Genomic DNA, 20,046 nt, shown 5'->3' on the forward strand with positions numbered 1-20,046 from the left:
CGGAACCTCTACAAAAAGATTGTATGAACAGTCATTCAAAGGTCGCTATGTAAGTCTGCCAACCTAAAACATAAACCGCTTTCTATGTCGACTGGAGTGAGACGCTTTATTTAGCTTCTCCAGTCGACATAGAAAGCGGTTTATGTTTTAAGTTGGCAGACTTACATAGTCGACTGGAGAAGCTAAATAAAGCGTCTCACTCCAGTCGACATAGAAAGCGGTTTATGTTTTAAGTTGGCAGACTTACATAGTCGACTGGAGAAGCTAAATAAAGCGTCTCACTCCAGTCGACATAGAAAGCGGTTTATGTTTTAAGTTGGCAGACTTACATAGCGACCTTTGAATGACTGTTCATACAATCTTTTTGTAGAGGTTCCGCCTTTTTAATAAGGTTTCATTTGGCAGAATTTCATATGACAAGAATAAACACACATGGTGTAAAGACCATTGAAGGACTGTTCATACAGTCTTTTAGCATAGGTCCTGCTTTTCTAACAAGGTTCCGTTTGATAGAACTTTCTTCATAAAAAGTTGTATATGACAAGAGAATATACATATGGTGTAAAGACTCCTGATGCAGGCCAGTTGGGCCGAAACACAGCTGTGTCGAGTCATATCACCTTTCAATACAATTTTGAGTTTTAATTTTTTTTTTTGTGTTGTCTTGTTTTGTTTTTTTACTTTTTTCATTTTTTATTTCTTATTTTTTGGTATTGAGGTTTTTGTTAGTTCATTTTTGTGTGTCATCTTCGCTGTTTTTGGTAATTGTTATATTTTTGTGAGGACTAGTTTCTTCTGTTTTGTTGGATCCAGAAAAAGGAGGACAGATTGAGCCAGTCTGGGTTTTACTTCCATTGCTTTCAAAGGAAGCAAAACCCGGACTGGATCAATGTGTCCTCCTTTTTCTGGAGCCATATGGTAACCCTAACCATAATGCATTTCCATTTGGTTTTGTATAGAGTTTCAGCTGGGTGAAGAGGAGGGTCTTTGCATTTTAAAGCCCATTGCTTATGCACTCAGAGTAAACAAATTAAAGCTGATTACTTTAGATGGATGTTTTAAAGAAGAAAAGGGCTGCATCAAGTACCTGGAGACCATGGGTTAAAAAGTAAGACAAAGTGCCCCAATAGGTAGGTGGTGGGTGAGGGTTTGGCCAAGACATGGACCTTTAAGGAGTAATGTCCAATGACAGCATTGCCTGGAATGAATATTGAAACGAGCATTGAATTGGGATCGTTGGATTCCACAACTGCGCTCCAGGACTTTGGTTGTGTAGAACTTGCCAAGTGAAATGTAGCTTTTGTTCCAGATGCTTCTTCTGGCCATAGTCCTGTACAAGCAAGAAAAATTCACAAATTAGACTTTAATAATTTCACCTATAAATTCCACAAAAACATGTCAAAGGTAATTCTTTAATTGAGAGCTTACCAGAGGTGCTATGATGCCACTCCCCTCTATGGCCCCTCCTTCATCATCAAAGGGCCAAGGGCCCTGTACTTGGTGGTCCAGTGAGCTATAGTCACTCATGCCCTGCTGGCACTGTCTCCATACTGGTAGTCTCATGTCACAGAAACATGACCTCTAGCGGTAGTAGCACGAGACTACCACTAGAGGTGCCATTTTGGAGATGGCACCAGCGAGGCAGAAATGACTGGGGATCACTCCTGCACTTGGACTACTGGACCACCAGGTACAGGGCCCTTGGGGCCTTGATGACGGAGGGGGAGCCTTAGGGGTGTGGGGGTCTTGATCAGTGAGCGAGGGTGTTGCTCCAGTTGGGGGTTGTGGTCGGGATGGGGAGTATATATTGGGGGAGGGAGTGTGATCAGTGCGGAGGGGCATGGTGGGGGGGGGGGGGGGTGATAGGGATCAGGAGGTGGATTCTGATCAGCCCCGTGGCTCCTTTAAGGTCCGGCCTGGGAGCATCAGGCTTCGGCTTTTGGCTGGGGTTATTTTACTGTGATTTTATGACTATAATGCAACCTGTGGTGTGTATACTCAGTGCACACTGCAAGTAGCATTATGGTTTTTACATAATAATGATCTTCTTTACATGCATTTGCATGTTTTGCATCTCATTACTATGTTACTTGCTGTGACCTAAATATTGTCGCTTTAGGACACGACAAGATGTGTTAGAGCCCTACAAGTCATGCTACGGGTCAATTACTATGACTTAAGGCCCTAAAGCAGTTTGATGACCCTCCCCCCCTCCCCCACCCCCAGTTGGACAGTCTTTGATGACAGAGGAAAGAAATAATGTCCACGTTCACCTGTCTCTACGGTGAAAGCAAGCCGATCGGTTCCTTCCAGGTATCCTCTTGACTTGAACTGAAGTTTGATGGTGAAGGACTCTGCTCGTCTTGCAATCAGCCTCTGGGTACTGATGTCAGCTGTGTAGTGTTTCAGATTATTTCTGTAGCACTGCAGATCCGAAAGCGCCACCTCTAGCCCTATGGCAGGAGAAAGACAGGAGGAAGAGAAGTTCGCAGACAGGTTAAGATAGAAGGGTTTTGTCTTGAATGAACTCCTTCCTGTACCTCCCCCGATGCGGTCTGTGCATCTGAAACATTTCTTTTCAATGAAGCAAGCAAGTCTTGTTTGCACTTGTGTGTCACACCCAGCTACAGACTTCTGGGGCTAAGATGCTGTAAGGGCTGAGTCACTAAGGTACAAATTGCAAAGCATGGGGTAACTTCACTGAGGCTTGAGGTGCCATGAAAGTGTCATTGATCGCTCCTCTGAGGGCAAAGTTGGGTGGGTCACTCTGGATCGTAGGCCCAGATGCTCAAAACCTAAGGCCGTTGCTAGGAGCGATTTGCGCTGGAACTGCGTGCATGTTAATGCACAAAACCTTCCAGCACATGTGCAAATCTGTGCACTAAGATCAGCACCAATTATATTAAAATGCATCAAAATGGATTCAGGTCAGGGTGATCACTCCAATGCTCAGAGGACCTCAGAGAAACTAATGCTGGCCTTAATGGCGAAAACATACCACCAGGTTGGGGATGGCGTTCAGGTTTTGAGGAGAGGATTTCTCCTGAAATTTTCACATTAAATTGCTGTTTTTTGGCTTCTTTTAAAAAGGAGAAAGAAGCCCGTGTAGCCTGTAGTGCTGATAGTGAGAAAAAAAACATGTCTGTAAGTCCGAGCAAAGCTGGAGGGTGAGGGTGGGCATTGATGCCTGTTTTCTCGCACTCTGGTGTGAGCCTCTTAGGGGATTTATACCACAAAACTTTTTTTTTGGGGGGGGGGGGAGAAAGGGGGCCATTGTGCTTTTGCACTTCATGTTTTGCCTGGCAAATGCACACAAGAGTTTCGTGGTAAACACAGCTCTTGTATGAATGCGTCGGTCACGTTCCTCCCCCTTGCTTTCTCTTTACTAGTGTGCATAAAATTTGCATCCTATTTGCTTTGGACATTGGGGGGGCGAGTGTACAGCAAAGGAGATTGATCTTAGCATCAGCTCCACTGATCTGGGCCAATGGGTTTTGTAGCATGGAATGTTGCCAAAATTTGGGTTTCTACGTGGAATGTTGCTACTCTTTGAGATTCTGAATGGAATCTTGTTACTTTAGGATTCCAGAATCTTTATTTATTTATTTGTTACATTTGTATCCCACATTTTCCCACCTATTTGCAGGCTCAATGTGGCTTACGTGGAGGGGCATAATCGAACAAAAACGTGTATCTCCATGGGCGTTTATCTCCGAGAACGGGTCCTTGAAGGGGCGGACCGAACCGTATTTTCGCAAAAAATAGACGTCCATGTTTTATTCGACAATTTGTGAGCTGGGCGTTTTTGTCTTTCAGCGATAATGGAAAATGAAAGCGCCCAGCTCAAAAACGAATAAATCCAAGGCATTTGTTCGTGGGAGGGGCCAGGATTCGTAGTGCACTGGTCCCCCTCACATGCCAGGACACCAACCGGCCACCCTAGGGGGCACTTTTACAAAAACAAAACAAAAGGTAAAAGAGCTCCCAGTTGCATAGCACCCTTCCTTTGTGTGTTGAGCCCCCCAAATCCCCCTCAAAACCCACTGCCCACAAGTCTACACCATTACTATAGCCGTAAGGGGTGAAGGGGGGCACCTACATGTGGGTACAGTGGGTTTGGGGGGGTTGGACGACTAAGCATTAAGCAACACAATTGTAACAGGTAGGGGGGGGGATGAGCCTGGGTCCACCTGCCTGAAGTCCACTGCACCCCCTAACAACTGCTCCAGGGACCTGCATACTGCTGCCAGGGAGGTGGGTATGACATTTGATGGTGAAAATAAAAAGTTGTGAAACATCATTTTTTTGTGGTGGGAGGGGGTTAGTGACCACTGGGGGAGTCAGGGGAGGTCATCCCCGATTCCCTCCGATGGTCATCTGGTCATTTAGAGCACTTTTTTGGGACCTGTTCATGTGAAAAAAGGGTCCAACAAAAGTGTCCTAAATTATTGGTAAAAACGCCTTTATTTTTTCGTTTATCGCCCTAACGCGTACCTCTCTCCTCAGCCGATAACCACGCCCCAGTTCCACCTTCGCCACACCTCTGACACGCCCCCATCAACTTTGTCCGCATCCGCGACGGAGTGCAGTTGAAAACGTCCAAAATCGGCTTTCGATTATACCGATTTATTCGTTTTTGTGAGATAAACGTCTATCTCCCGATTTGGGTTGAAATCTAGGCATTTTTCTCTTTCGATTATAAGGTGGATAGTATTGTAAAGGCGTTCACCAAGTCCGGTAAAGAAACAAATACAGGTGATACTGTGGTTGAATAAGGTACATGTGTTTCAGTTACAATGGGGATCGAGAGGAAAGATTAGTGTCCATTACAAGCTTTGGTTATGCTGTGTTGCAGAGTGTAGACATTTATATTGGGTCGATGGGGTATGCCTTTTTGAACAGGTAGGTTTTTAATGATTTCCTGAAGTTTAGGTGGTCGTGGGTTGTTTTCACAGCTTTCGGCAGTGCATTCCATAGTTGTGTGCTTATATAGGGGAAGCTGGATGCATAAGTTGCTTTGTATTTAAGTCCTTTGCAGTTTGGGTAGTGGAGGTTTAGGTATGTTCGAGATGATCTGGTTGTGTTTCTTAGTGGTAGGTCTATAAGTTCTGTCATATATCCTGGGCCGTAAATGATTTTCTGGACCAGGGTGCAGATTCTGAAAGTGGCGCGTTCTTTGATTGGCAACCAATGCAATTTTCCTCGGAGGGGTTTGGCACTGTTGAATCGCGATTTGCCAAATATTAGCCTGGCTGCTGCGTTTTGAGCAGTCTGGAGTTTCTTTGTGAGTTGTTCTTTGCATCCAGCGTAGATTCCGTTGCAATAGTCTGCGTGACTTAGTACCATCGATTGTATTAGGTTACGAAATATTCCCCTCGGGAAGAAAGGTTTTACGCGTTTAAGTTTCCACATTGAGTGGAACATTTTCTTTGTTGTGGAGTTCACTTGGCTCTCGAAAGTGAGGTTGCGGTCGATTGTAACGCCGAGTATTTTCAGGCTGTTTGAGATAGGGAGGGTGTGTTCTGGGGTGATTAAAGTTGTGGGGTTTGTGGGTATTATGTTGAGATGAGAGGATGAGGCAATGTGTTTTTTCAGTATTCAGTTTCAATCTTGCTATTCTTTGAGGTTCTACATGGAATGTTGCTACTCTTTGAGATTCTGAATGGAATCTTGTCACTCTTTAGGATTCCAGAATCTTGCTATTCTTTGGGATTCTACATGGAATGTTGCTACTCTTTGAGATTCTGAATGGAATCTTGTCACTCTTTAGGATTCCAGAATCTTGCTGTTCTTTGGGGTTCTACATGGAACGTTGCCACGATTTGGGTTTCTGCCAGGTACTTGTGACCTGGCTTGGCCACTGTTTGGAAAACAGGATACTGGGCTAGATGGACCATTCGTCTGACCCAGTTTGGCTACTCTTATGTTTTTATGTTCTTAATGGGTATTGCCCGTTCCCGCTGGCGGGTGGGGGTGGAGAGGGATGGATTCAACCAGTGACATCACCAGTATGGTTTGTGGTGTTCCTGGAGCAATGCAGTATTTCCTTGCCTCTAGCAAGTGGTAGGTTGTGCTGATGGTACTCCTGGTCTCTGGCCTAGCTCCGTGCTCTGCTGACCTCAGCGCAGCATGGCCTAGCCTAACGGACGCTCTCAGGTTCACAGTTTGGATCTGTTCGCAGCCCCCAGTCGCACTTCTTAATGCCACTGTGTGAGGCTTTGGCTCAGTCTCATGGGACCTTGACCAAAGGGGTGGGGGGGTCCCCAATCCTCCTACTCCTCTTGTCCATACACCCTGTTTGGGTGTTAATTCCCCACAAGCTCCCCTGCAGCTCCCAGGCTGAGCAAAAAGAAATTTCATGCTGGCCTGGTTAGTTTTTTCCCTGTTTAAGGGACTAAAGCTTTTAGAAAGATTATGCTGCTATTGCTTCTTTTAAAAGAAGAAGAAGAAGAAGACATTAAAAAAAAGAGTACAGGGAAATCCCATCACTCGATGGGGATTTCCCTGCTTTCAGCATGACAGGGCCAGGGAACGGCAGGGCTGCTGGAGTCCCGGGCCGAGGAAGGCCCCGATGTTGCTGCTGTTCTCTCAGCCGGGACATTGGGACCTGCAGTCCGGTTTGCCTTTGGTGGGAACAGCAGCCATTTTGTTTCATGCACACTTTTACTCCTGCTGTTTCTCAGTCCCCATCAGGACTTGGTGTGTGTGTGTGTGTGTGTGTTTTCAGTCCTACCCCCCCTTTGGTCTGACTGCAGATGGGGTCCTGATCAGGTTCCTGGGTCCCTTTTTTTGACTTCAGGGCTTCACCAATTCGATTTAACAGAACCTGCAGTCAGATGGTGGGTTCCTCCCTCTGGAGGGGCCCTGGTGGGCCCAGCAGGGACCTCATTCCAGGTTCTATATGGCGGGCAGACTGGATGGACAATGCAGGTCTTTTTCTGCTGTCATCTACTATGTTACTATGTTACTATGTAAGCGTTTTCAGAGTCCAGAGAATGTAGTAAAAGCAGTTAGCTTAGCGGGGTTTAAAAAAGGTTTGCATAGCTTCCTAATCTGTACACAACGATGGAATGAATTACCAAGCACTATAAGAAAAACACACGACTTGATGACCTTCCGGAAACTACTGAAGACTTACTTGTTCAAAAAAGCGTACAAAATGGATCCCTCATAACGATCTGACTCCTAAACTACACCAGACACAATTTTATATTGGAACTCTTTCATTTTGCCTATTTTGTTTACACCCTAATTACTGATAATCATACCCTGTCCTGATATCATTATGTTATGTAAATATCCATTTATCCTAACTACTGACAATTATACCTTGTCCTGATATCATTATATTATGTTGTTATCCACTTACCCACTTCTTAATCAACATAATTTTCGTATGAACCTTATTAGCAAAAATTCTGAAATCCTTCTCCGTTAATATGATTGCCATAATATTCCTATGCACCTTATCTGTTATATATACTCTGATTCTCTATTCCATCAATGTGATTGTAGTTGTATTATATTGTAAGCCACATTGAGCCTGCAAATAGGTGGGAAAATGTGGGATACAAATGCAGCAAAATAAATAAATAGCATAAAAGAAAAGTCCATAAGCCATTATTAAGATGGACAGGAAAAATCCACTGCTTATTTCTGGGATAAGCAGCATAAAGTGTGTTGCACTGTTTTGGGATCTTGCCAGGTATTTGTGACCTGGATTGGCCACTGTTGGAAACAGGATGCTGGGCTTGATGGACCTTCGGTCTGTCCCAGTATGGCAACACTTATGTACGTGATTCTGAATAGAATCTTGCTACTCTTTGGGGTTCTACATGGAATGCTGCTACTCTTTGAAATTCTGCATGGAATCTCGTTATTCTTTAGAATTCTAGAATCTTGCTACTCTTTGGGGCTCTACATAGAATGTTGCTACTATTTAGATTTCTGCCAGGTATTTGTGACCTGGATTGGCCACTGTTGGAAACAGGATGCTGGGCTTGATGGACCTGCGGTCTGTCCCAGTATGGGAATACTTATGTTCTTACGATTAGATTGTAATCTTTGTCAAGCAGGGACTGCCTCTTACATGTTCAAGTGTACAGCTCTGCGTACGTCTAGTAGCACCATAGAAATGATAAGTAGTAGTAGTAGCAGTAGTAATCTGATACCAGCTATCTTGTTGCCATCTTCAAGACATCTAGAATTCGAAAATACCTACTGTAACTGAATGTTCGCCACTTTGATAGCTTTCGGGTTTGTAGTTGTTATATAAGAAATTATTTGTAAAATTAAAAATGAAGATGTGTGTTAAGAGGGTGGGTTCATGCAGAGCCCCCGTCCCTAGAACCGTGGAAGAACTACGTGGTGGAAATGGCCAACTGGGTACTTATAACACTCAAATTTGCTGCTTCACTGGGGAACCGTCAGTACCGAGATGTATGGGGGAGAACTCTTACACTGCTTTCATTACAGAGTCATGAATCTGGTAAGTAGAGACCGAGTGCTGTATGGATAACAAATCAAACCGGGGGGGGGGGGGGGGGGGGGAAGAGAGGAAGGGAAAGGGAAGGGGAGGGAGGGAGGGGGGAAGGGAGGGGGAAAGGGGGAGGGGGGATTATAACCAAAAACATTATGGAGATCGGAATGTTTATTGGCAGATGTGTTACTGTATAGATGACTTCTCCATGAGAGTGTATAGCTATGCTAATGATATAAGATGTTTGTATCTAACTCCATACATCAATAAAAATAATTTACAACAAAAATTAAAAATTAAGGGGCTCTTTTACTAGGCTCTGTGCACGTGTAGCGCGTGCCCTAATGAGACTATCGCTAGGCCAGCGTGCTCCCCTGGTGATAATTTCAGATTTGGCATGTGCCCATAACGCCTGGATGATTTATTAATTTCCTCCCACACGTGCCATTTCCGGTGGTCATTGGCAGTCGGCACATGCTGACTAGTCACCACGCGTGTAGCGCGTGAGCCCTTACCGCTAGATCAATGGGTGGCGTTAAGGGCTCAGGCCGGTTTTAGACACACGCTGTTTTCAGTTTTACCTCGTGCCCTTTAAAAAGCCCTTTTTTTTCAGACATGGTAAAAAACTGGCACAGTGAGCGCCCAAAACACGAGCCTCTACTTTTTACCAAGGCTTAGTTAGTAAAAGGGACCCTAAATAAATGAATTAAAAATTCATCTTCTGGGACTAGAATCAGGAAACCGACTAGGCTGAGATTTATTGAGCAAGCTGTTTTTATCAACTGGGCGCTGATACCTACCCAGATAAGGGGAGCGGTTTGGCTAAGTGCTTTGCGATTTTATGCACTGTCTGGTTTTGTGCGCTTCATAAAGATAAGGGGTCAATATTCAACCGTTATTCCTGTACATTCAAAGCTGGCACCTGTGCGGGCTTTGGCTTTGAATATCCAGTTATTTTTAAGCTGGCTAAGACATTTAAGACAAGTTGATATTCATCACCTAAGCGGGTCATGGGTTGCTGCAAAAAAAAAAAATAGCCATTTCTCTGGCAATCAATTTTACATAAGTACATAAGTATTGCCATATTCAGGGTGGCACTCTTCAGGAGCGGCATCTCCCCACTCTTTGGGGAGCGGCATCTCCCCCTTCACGGCGTTTACCTCGTCACGTTCCCAATCCAGCAGCTGCAGCGATTCTCATAAGCTGCCATGCTGCTGGCACCTATCCCTTCCCTTTACTGCGGATGCCTCTCTGATGTGGCTTCCTGTTTCGTCAGAGGTTCAGGCAGCCTCAGTAAAGAGAAGAGGCGGGTGCCAGCGGCAGGGCAGCGTATGGGAATCGCTGCTGCTGCCGGGTTTGGAACGTGACGAGGTAAACACCGTGAACAGGCTGGAAGTAGGAAGGGGGCGGTATCTCGGCCTGGGAGGGGAAGGCATCTCGACATAGGGCAGGGATTGGCATCTCAGCCCAGGGGTGCGGCACCTTAGCTCCACCTCAGGCGGCGTCTTGCCATCTTGCCTTGGGCCGGCCCTGGCCATACTGGGACAGACCGACGGTCCATCAAGCCCAGCATTCTGTTTCCAACAGTGGCCAATCCAGGTCACAAGTACCTCCTTGTTGCTTGTTAAGATCCTAAAATAGTACATTTTATGCTGCTTATTCTAGAAATAAGCAGTGGATTTTCCCCAAGTCCATCTTAATAATGGTCTATGGACTTCTCCTTTAGGAAGCCAGCCAAACCTTTTTTTAAACCCCGCTAAGCTAACTGCTTTTACCGCATTCTCTGGCAACAAATTCCAGAGTTTAATCACACGTTGAGTGAAGAAATATTTTCTACGATTTGTTTTAAATTTACTACTTTGTAGCTTCATCGCGTGCCCCCCAGTCCTACTATTTTTGGAAAGAGTAAACAAGCGATTCACGTCTACCCGTTCCACTCCACTCACTATTCTATAGACCTGTCATATCTCCTCTCAGCCGTCTCTTCTCCAAGCTGAAGAGCCCTAACCACTTTAGCCTTTCCTCATAGGGAAGTTGTCCAATTCCCTTTATCATGTCTGTCGCCCTTCTCTGTACCTTTTCTAATTCTGTCATATCTTTTTTGAGATATGGTGACCAGAATTGCACACTGTATTCGAGGTGCGGTTGCACCATGGAGCAATACAAAGGCATTATAACATTCTCATTTTTGTTTTCCATTCCTTTCCGAATAATTCCTAACATTCTATTTGCTTTCTTAGATGCCGCTGCACAGGGAGCAAAGGGTTTCAACAATAACACCTAGATCCTTTTCCTAGAACCTTGCATTTTGTAGCTATAATTTTGGTTCCTCTTTCCCACATGCATCACTTTGCATTTGCTCATATTAAACATCATCTGCCATTTGGATGTCTGGTCTCCCAGTCTCCTAAGGTCCTCTTGCAATTTTTCACAATCATCTTCCGATTTAACAATTTTGAATAACTTTGTGTCAGCAGCAAATTTGATCACCCCTCACTCGTTATTTCTGTTTTAAGATCATTTAAAAATATGTTTAAAAGCAGCAGTCCCAGCACAAACCCCTGGGGAATCCCACTATCTACCCTTCTCCATTTCTACTACTACTATAAATCACTACTATAAATCATTTCTATAGCGCTAGCAGTCGTATGCAGCGCTTCACAATTGAACATGAAGAAAAAGACAGTCCCTGTTCAAAAGAGCTTACAATCTAAATCAGGACAGACAGACAGGACCAATAAGGATAAGGGGAGGACAGACAGAAGGACACATAGGGAAAGGGACTATTGAAGAGAGGAAGACAAGTTAAAGGTTACGAGCAAGTGACAAGTTAGGAGTCAAAAGCAGCATCAAACAGGTAGGCCTTTAGCCTGGATTTGAAGGCGGCCAGGGATGGAGCTAGACGTAACGGCTCAGGAAGCCCATTCCAGGCATAAGTTGCGGCGAGACAAAAGGAATGGAGTCTGGAGTTAGCGATGGAGGAGAAGGGTGCAATTAGGAGAGATTTGCCTAGTGAACGGAGTTCCTGGGAAGGAGTGTAGGGAGAGGTGAGGGTGGAGAGGTAGTGAGGGGCTGCAGAGTGAATGCACTTATAAGTCAATAAAAGGAGCTTGAATTTTATACGGAAACAGATGGGGAGCCAGTGAAGTGACTTGAGGAGAGGGCTAATATGAGCAAAAAGACACTGGCGGAATATTAGTCGTGCAGCAGAATTTTGAACAGATTGAAGAGGAGAGAGGTGGCTGAGTGGAAGACCTGTGAGAAGCAAGTTGCAGTAGTCTAAGCGAGAGGTGATGAGAGTGTGCTTGAGGGTTCTGATAGCATGTTCAGAAAGGAGAGGGCGAATTTTGGTGATATTATAAAGGAAGTAATGACAGGTTTTAGCAATCTGTTGAATATGTGCAGAGAAGGAGAGGGAGGAGTCGAAGATGACCCCAAGGTTACGAGCAGATGAGACAGGAAGAATGAGCGTGTTGTCGACAGAAATAGAGAATGGGGGAAGGGGAGAGGTTGGTTTAGGTGGGAAGATAAGGAGCTCAGTTTTGGACACATCCAGGTAGCAATGTCAGAGAGGCAGGCAGATACCATTTAACCATATTCTCTGTTTTCTCTCTTTTAACCAGTTTTTAATCCACAATAGGACGTTACCTCCTGTCCCATGGCTTTCTAATTTCCTCAGGAGCCTTTCACGAGGAACTTTGTCAAATGCCTTTTGAAAATCCAGATACACAATCTCAACTGGCTCATCTTTATCCACATGTTTATTCACCCCTTCAAATAAATGTAGTAGATTGGTGAAGCAATATTTCCCCTGATTAAATCCATGTTGGCTTTGTCTCATTAATCCATGCTTATGTATGTACTCAGTAATTTTGTTCTTTATAATAGTCTCTACCATTTTGCCCAGCACTGATGTCAGGCTCACTGGTCTATAATTTCCCAGATCGCCTCTGGACCCCTTGTAAAAATCGGTGTTGCGTTGGCCACCCTCCAATCTTCCGGTACCATGCTTGATTTTAAATATAATGGATCCTAAGGAGCTTAGATGAGATTGGGTGGCAAAGCCGGTGGCGGGAGATGGAGATAGTGCTGGGCAGACTTATACGGTCTGTGCCAGAGCCGATGGTGGGAGGTGGGACTGGTGGTTTGGAGGCGGGGATAGTGCTGGGCAGACTTATACGGTCTGTGCCAGAGCCGATGGTGGGAGGCGGGACTGGTGGTTTGGAGGCGGGGATAGTGCTGGGCAGACTTATACGGTCTGTGCCAGAACCGGTGGTGGGAGGCGGGGATAGTGCTGGGCAGACTTATACGGTCTGTGCCAGAGCCGATGGTGGGAGGCGGGACTGGTAGTTTGGAGGCGGGGATAGTGCTGGGCAGACTTATACGGTCTGTGCCAGAACCGGTGGTGGGAGGCGGGGATAGTGCTGGGCAGACTTATACGGTCTGTGCCCGGAAAAGGACAGGTACAAATCAAGGTAAGGTATACACAAAAAGTAGCACATGTGAGTTTATCTTGTTGGGCAGACTGGATGGACCTTTCTGCTGTCATCTACTATGTTACTATATAAGTTACATAATACTAATAACAACTCTGCAAGTTCATTTTTCAGTTCTATCAGGATCTGCTTTTGAAAGCTTATCAAAAAAAGAAATGCCATTCCAGTAAATAAGGGTTTCATCTTCTTTTCTTTTTTTGTTTTAATTCTCTTTATTATCTTTAAGCTACATCTTGATGGTCTTTTGAAGCAGCAATAGTAAAACAGAGGCCTTTGTCAGGAGTAAAGATATTGCGTGAGATGCAACCGATCTATGTAATATTTTGTGTGAAGTAACAGTTTAATATTTGTCTCACTATGAGTGATATATATCCTATATAATAAAACGCACCTCCGATGTTCTGAAGCTGAGAAAGTGAAGCCTTCAAGCCTTGAAGTATTCCTGCAACGTTCCTGAACTACGTGTCGTGCGCTCTGTAAGGCTCCATCTCCTCAATTGACGACACGTAGTTCTGGAATGTTGCGGCTTCAGAACGTTGGAGGTGCGTTTTATTATATAGGATGTGCTCGGTGCTTTTCTTTAGCACATGGGGGGAATTTAATATATGCTGATTAAAGTGGAGGAGTGGCTGGAGGGGGGGGCAGGGGAGATAGGACAATCGCTGGGTGGCTGGAGGGGGGGCAGGAGAGATAGGAGATTCGCTGGGTGGCTGGAGGGGGGGGCAAGGGAAAAAGGAGAATCGCTGGGTGGCTGGAGGAGGGGCAGGGGAGAGAGGAGATTTGCTGGGTGGCTGGAGGGGGGGGGCAAGGGAAAAAGGAGAATCGCTGGGTGGCTGGAGGGGGAGCAGGGGACAGAGAAGACTCGCTGGGTGGCTGGAGGGGCGGCAGGGGAGAGAAGAGCATCGGTGGGTGGCTGGAGGGGGAGCAGGGGAGAGAGGAGAATCGCTGGGTGTCTGGAGGGGGGGACAGAGGAGACACACTCGTACCCAGCAGTCTCACTCTCTCTCTGTCACACACACACACTCGCACATTCACTCTCTCTCTCTCACACACATTCTGTCTCACACATACTCTCTCAAACATACACACTCCGAGGAAAACCTTGCTAGCGCCCGTTTCATTTGTGTCAGAAACGGGCATTTTTTACTAGTTTGTTATAAAAAGATTTGATGATGCACCAAACCGTTCCCCAGTTTTAAATCCTAGCCTTTGCCGATCTGTGTTGGTCATGAAATTTAGAATTTCTTTACCTCAAGGGGGCACATTCCCAACCCTCTAATACTGGGTGGGGGTCCACATGCAGATTCACCCCAATTCTTCATCCTCTCCTAGAGTCAGCTCTGTGTGAATTTATTTTAAAAATACATAAGGGAAAGACTCTTGTTAACCCTTCAAGAAACAGATGCACTATGGAAAGCCAAGCTTACTTTCAGCTAGATAAAGGAGGGCAATTTTCAGACAGGTCCATTTACCCACCTTAATTGCTATGGAGAGGAGGAGTAGCCTAGTGGTTAGTGCAGCAGACTTTGATCCTGGGGAACTGCGTTCGATTCCCACTGCAGCTCCTTGTGACTCTGGGCAAGTCACTTAACCCTCCATTGCCCCTGGTACCAAATAAGTACCTGAATATATGTAAACCGCTTTGAATGTAGTTGCAAAAACCTCAGAAAGGCGGTATATCAAGTCCCATTTCCCTTTCCCTATTTGAGATTCTACATGGAATGTTGCTGTTGCAACTATTTGAGATTCTGGAATGTTGCTACTGTTTGAAGATTCTACTTGGAATGTTGAGATTCTGTTGCTGCTATTGGAGATTCTACATGGAATGTTGCTATTCCACTAGTAACATTCCATGTAGAAGCCTGCCCTTGCAGATCAGCAATGTGGCCATGCAGGCTTCTGTTTCTGTGAGTCTGACGTCCTGCACATACGTGCAGGACGTCAGACTCACAGAAACAGAAGCCTGAGCGGCCGCATTGCTGATCTGCAAGGGCAGGCTTCTACATGGAATGTTGCTAGTGGAGGAGTAGCCTAGTGGTTAGTGCAGTGGACTTTGATCCTGGGGAACTGGGTTCAATTCCCACTGCAGCTCCTTGTGACTCTGGGCAAGTCACTTAACCCTGCAAGTCACTTAACCCTCCATTGCCCCTGGTACCAAATAAGTAACTGAATATATGTAAACCGCTTTGAATGTAGTTGCAAAAACCTCAGAAAGGCGGTATATCAAGTCCCATTTCCCTTTCCCTATTTGAGATTCTACATGGAATGTTGCTGTTGCAACTATTTGAGATTCTGGAATGTTGCTACTGTTTGAAGATTCTACTTGGAATGTTGAGATTCTGTTGCTGCTATTGGAGATTCTACATGGAATGTTGCTATTCCACTAGTAACATTCCATGTAGAAGCCTGCCCTTGCAGATCAGCAATGTGGCCATGCAGGCTTCTGTTTCTGTGAGTCTGACGTCCTGCACGTATGTGCAGGACGTCAGACTCACAGAAACAAAAGCCTGAGCGGCCGCATTGCTGATCTGCAAGGGCAGGCTTCTACATGGAATGTTGCTAGTGGAGGAGTAGCCTAGTGGTTAGTGCAGTGGACTTTGATCCTGGGGAACTGGGTTCAATTCCCACTGCAGCTCCTTGTGACTCTGGGCAAGTCACTTAACCCTGCAAGTCACTTAACCCTCCATTGCCCCTGGTACCAAATAAGTAACTGAATATATGTAAACCGCTTTGAATGTAGTTGCAAAAACCTCAGAAAGGCGGTATATCAAGTCCCATTTCCCTTCTTCCCTATTTGAGATTCTACATGGAATGTTGCTGTTGCAACTATTTGAGATTCTGGAATGTTGCTACTGTTTGAAGATTCTACTTGGAATGTTGAGATTCTATTGCTACTATTGGAGATTCTACATGGAATGTTGCTAGTGGAGGAGTAGCCTAGTGGTTAGTGCAGCAGACTTTGATCCTGGGGAATTGCGTTCCAATTCCCACTGCAGCTCCTTGTGACTCTGGGCAAGTCACTTAACCCTCTGTTGCCCCTGGTACCAAATAAGTACCTGAATATATGTAAACTGCTTTGAACGTAGTTGCAAAAACCTCAGAAAGGCAGTATATCGTCCCAATTCCATTTACTAAAAAAGCTTGCCCTCCATAGTCTTAAAGAACAGAGTGGAAGAGTAAGCTATATTAACATTAAATTAGTTCAAGGGAAGACTTAAATAACCAGCAGTCTTCCTTTATTAGGATTTAGCTCACACTTTTTTTTTCAGTTGTAGCTCAAGGGGAGTTACATTCTGCTTCACTAGGTATTTTCCTGTCCCCAGATGACTGTTGAAACAAGTCTGGCTTTTCTAGAAGTAACAGGTGTGTTGCAACTGCGAGCGAGAAGCTGTCACCAGGAGTTGTGGGTCAGCAGTCGCTCTGTTTGCTTTCCCAAAAGCTCGGTTTCAGCAGCTGCTCCTCCAAACCCCTGTCGGCTGTGGTGTTCTGGCCATGTTTTGAGAATTGTTATATCTTGCTCTTTGTTAAGCTGCTTACGAGGATCTTCACCATAGGAGCCAACTCTGTGGGTGCTTCAGCACCCCCAATATTGAGAAAATTCCTTGTATGTGTCCAGGGAAGGGTTATTTTCACTGCGCTTAGCACCCCTAATAATTTTGAAGAGTTGGCTCGTATGATCTTCACTCCACGTCATGTGCATGTGTTGCTGGTGTAGAGCGATTGCTTACCTTGTGCCATGATCACTGAGTCCCTCTTCCTCTCTCTGCTTTCCTCTGCCAGGTTCTGCCGGCTGTCGGGTCACATACCAAACCCTACTGGACCTCAGCGGCTCCTGCAGAAGTCTTAAATGTTTGGTGGAGCTGGCCAGAATTGAAATGAGTGAGGTGGGGCTTTGGCAGATTTTTTTTTTTCTCTCTTCTGCTTGCTAACGCAGATCTGGACTGGTTCGTTCACTGAATCACAGGATTCCTCCTGACAGCCTCGCCTGCTCGGGACTGGGAGTGGCAGGTGAGGGGCAGGCTAACATTTTCCAATGCCCACATCCTTTTGGAACACCTACGCCTCGACTGTACAGAGAAATGAAATATAGCATGAAAGTATATGTATTCAGAATGGATATGAAGAAATGAGGAAGCTTTCCGTTCTTTTCTTTCATCAAATGGCAAAGCTGTCTGCCTAGTATTGAACATTAAACATTAAAAGGCCACCATCCTTGTGCCTCGGTCCTTTTTAACAGTCAGATTATCACGGTGAGAGCAGGCTGGTTGCCCCGAGAACACAATAAGTGCCCCCAAGTTTTTGTTTTGTGTCCTATCCCGCATCATTTATGGGAACTTTTCAAAAGTTCTAAGAACGTGTGCAAGCTAATTTAGGGGTCCTTTTACAAAGGCGCGCTGAAAAATGGTTTGCGGTAGTGTAGGCGCGGGTTTTGGGTGCGCGCAGAATCATTTTTCAGCGCACCTGTAAAAAAGGCCTCTTTTTCGACGAAAATGGACATGTGGTAAAATCAGAATTGCTGCGCGTCCATTTTGGGTCTGAGACCTTAGCGCCAGCCATAGACCTAGCGGTAAAGAATTTGGGTGGTAAGGACCTACGCACGTCAGATGCCACTTGGCACACATCCGCTACGTATGCAAGAAATGAAAAAAATATTTTTCAAGTGTGCATAGCGGACGTGCGCCAAAATTGAAATTACCGCAAAGGCCACGTGGTAACTGGGCAGTAACTCCAGCATGGCACGCGTTGGGCGTGGCATAGACACCTACGTGGCTTAGTAAAAGGGTCCCTTAATCTTAGTTGAAAATTCAACATAGACTTAATTTCAGCAAACCCCAATGTGTATGACACCTAAATAAGCTGAATTTTATTAATCTCTTGTATATTAATTATACCAATATATTTAACTTGGAGAAAAAACCTCAAAAGTCCCAGCTTGACAGCAAGTATAACATCTTCAGTGTCAGCTCATTATTGGACTTTGTTCTTATCATCAGTCACTAAAACCTCAAAGAAATTTTTCTTAAATTATTCTGTTATCTTTTTCAATTATGCCTTTATATATATATCGGGCTTGTTTACTATTGGTCCTGTTTACAAGCCACAATTAACTACTGAAAAGCAAAGCTCTAATTAATCTAGTTACTTTTAAATGAGTAATATTTTGTCTAAAAATGAATAAATGTTATGGAAGGAAGGTTGAGTGGACCGATGAGGAGCCAATGGCATTGTTAAGAGTTAAGAGCAATCATGTGTCTTGACAAATGAATCGCCGCTATTGTACTCATTGTGCTACTGAGGTCCTTTAGTTAAATTAGCCAAACTATTCATTTAAATCTAAAAAGATCAGATGTATACATGTATTGTTTGAAAAGTTACAAGGAAAGATACTACATTATTATGATATGAGCTGATGGCGCTGGGCAACATTTGAGTGAAGTAGATGTTTATATATATATCGTGCACCAAATCTCAAAAATAGCTAACCAAAGAGACACTTAGCTCTCTGATACCCAATGGGCTCTCCGTTTCACTTTTTCAAACAAACTTCTTCAAGGGGACTAAGGGATCCTTATCTGAAAACGTACATACTATAATAATTCAAAAGTGTCCACGATATATGTTGTTCAAAACCCACAAGGGAAAAATAACTTACTTTTTTAAAACTTCCTCCTGACACTAAATATGGCGTCTACTCTACTGGCTAAGAAACACCAACCTTTTCCCTGAACCGGAACTGGAAATGAAGCCCTTTAAATAGCCATGTGTTGATTAACTAGTCATAATGAGCTTCATAAGTACATAAGTAATGCCACACTGGGAAAAGACCAAGGGTCCATCGAGCCCAGCATCCTGTCCACGACAGCGGCCAATCCAGGCCAAGGGCATCTGGCAAGCTTCCCAAACGTACAAACATTCTATACACGTTATTCCTGGAATTGTGGATTTTTCCCAAATCCATTTAGTAGCGGTTTATGGACTTGTCCTTTAGGAAACCGTCTAACCCCTTTTTAAACTCTGCTAAGCTAACCGCCTTCACCACGTTCTCCGGCAACGAATTCCAGAGTTTAATTACACGTTGGGTGAAGAAACATTTTCTCCGATTTGTTTTAAATTTACTACACTGTAGTTTCATCGCATGCCCCCTAGTCCTAGTATTTTTGGAAAGCGTGAACAGATGCTTCACATCCACCCGTTCCACTCCACTCATTATTTTATAGACCTCTGTCATGTCTCCCCTCAGCCGTCTCTTCTCCAAGCTGAAAAGCCCTAGCCTCCTTAGTCTTTCTTCATAGGGAAGGCGTCCCACCCCCGCTATCATTTTAGTCGCCCTTCGCTGCACGCTAATGTTGGTTAGCGAAACTTTATAACAAATCAGAAAAACACTGTCCATTCAATCTGTGCATTTAAACCCTGCGGCTCTAAAGATTTTGAAGTGTGTATCCAGCGTTGTTCACGTCTTATTAAAGCCTTATTCCGATCACCTCCATTCATACTTAATGGAATGTGATCAATTACAAAACAAAAGTTATGATGTTTGTCTGCACAATGTACAACTAAAGGTGCTCCTTTCTTTTGTCGTTTTACACATGAGCGGTGTTCAGTGAAAGGCTCTTTCTGGTCAGAAGGGAGGGAGTGGTTGCTGTTCAGGGGCCAGGGTGGAGCTAGTTTCATTTTTGTTTTCATCCAAAACTGAGCTGCCAACTTTGGCCACAGGTTTGGTTTCAGTAGACGCTGAACAGCCTGGTTTTGGTTGGGCTCTAGTGCAGTGGGGTTAGTTAATTTTGAATCAAAGTTATATTTTACTCATGAAGGGCTATCAAGACAAATAAAATCATTTGTATAAATAAAATAAGCTGGGTGGTGGTGTGTTGAAAATCGGAATAATGGTAGCAGCTGCTGACAGCCAACAAATTGATGGCTAAGAGTTGCCCAGGATCTGAAGACGACGAAACAGTGTGACAAGGCGGTGGCTGTAGACAGAAGGTTGCTAGGCTGTATAGAGAGAGGTGTGACCAGCAGAAGAAAAGAGGTGTTGATGCCCCTGTACAAGTCGTTGGTAAGGCCCCACTT

At 44.7% G+C, this 20,046-nt stretch overlaps 1 protein-coding gene across 2 annotated transcripts in view; it reads right to left on the reverse strand.

The window, feature by feature from the left end:
* Positions 1-16,917, reverse strand: part of LOC115475593 (protein-glutamine gamma-glutamyltransferase 5-like) — a 170,186-nt gene extending 153,269 nt beyond the window's left edge. For both annotated transcript variants that reach the window (XM_030211445.1, XM_030211444.1), the window contains exons 1-3: positions 16,704-16,917; positions 2,274-2,453; positions 1,088-1,330 (exon numbers count right to left, since the gene is read on the reverse strand). In XM_030211445.1, the coding sequence (XP_030067305.1) occupies positions 1,088-1,330; positions 2,274-2,453; positions 16,704-16,713 (433 nt within the window). In that variant the 5' untranslated portion in view covers positions 16,714-16,917. The remainder of the gene's footprint in view (positions 1-1,087; positions 1,331-2,273; positions 2,454-16,703) is intronic.
* Positions 16,918-20,046: the final 3,129 nt, after the last annotated feature.

This window comes from Microcaecilia unicolor, chromosome 8 (assembly GCF_901765095.1).
Source record: "Microcaecilia unicolor chromosome 8, aMicUni1.1, whole genome shotgun sequence".
Classification (NCBI taxonomy): domain Eukaryota; kingdom Metazoa; phylum Chordata; class Amphibia; order Gymnophiona; family Siphonopidae; genus Microcaecilia; species Microcaecilia unicolor.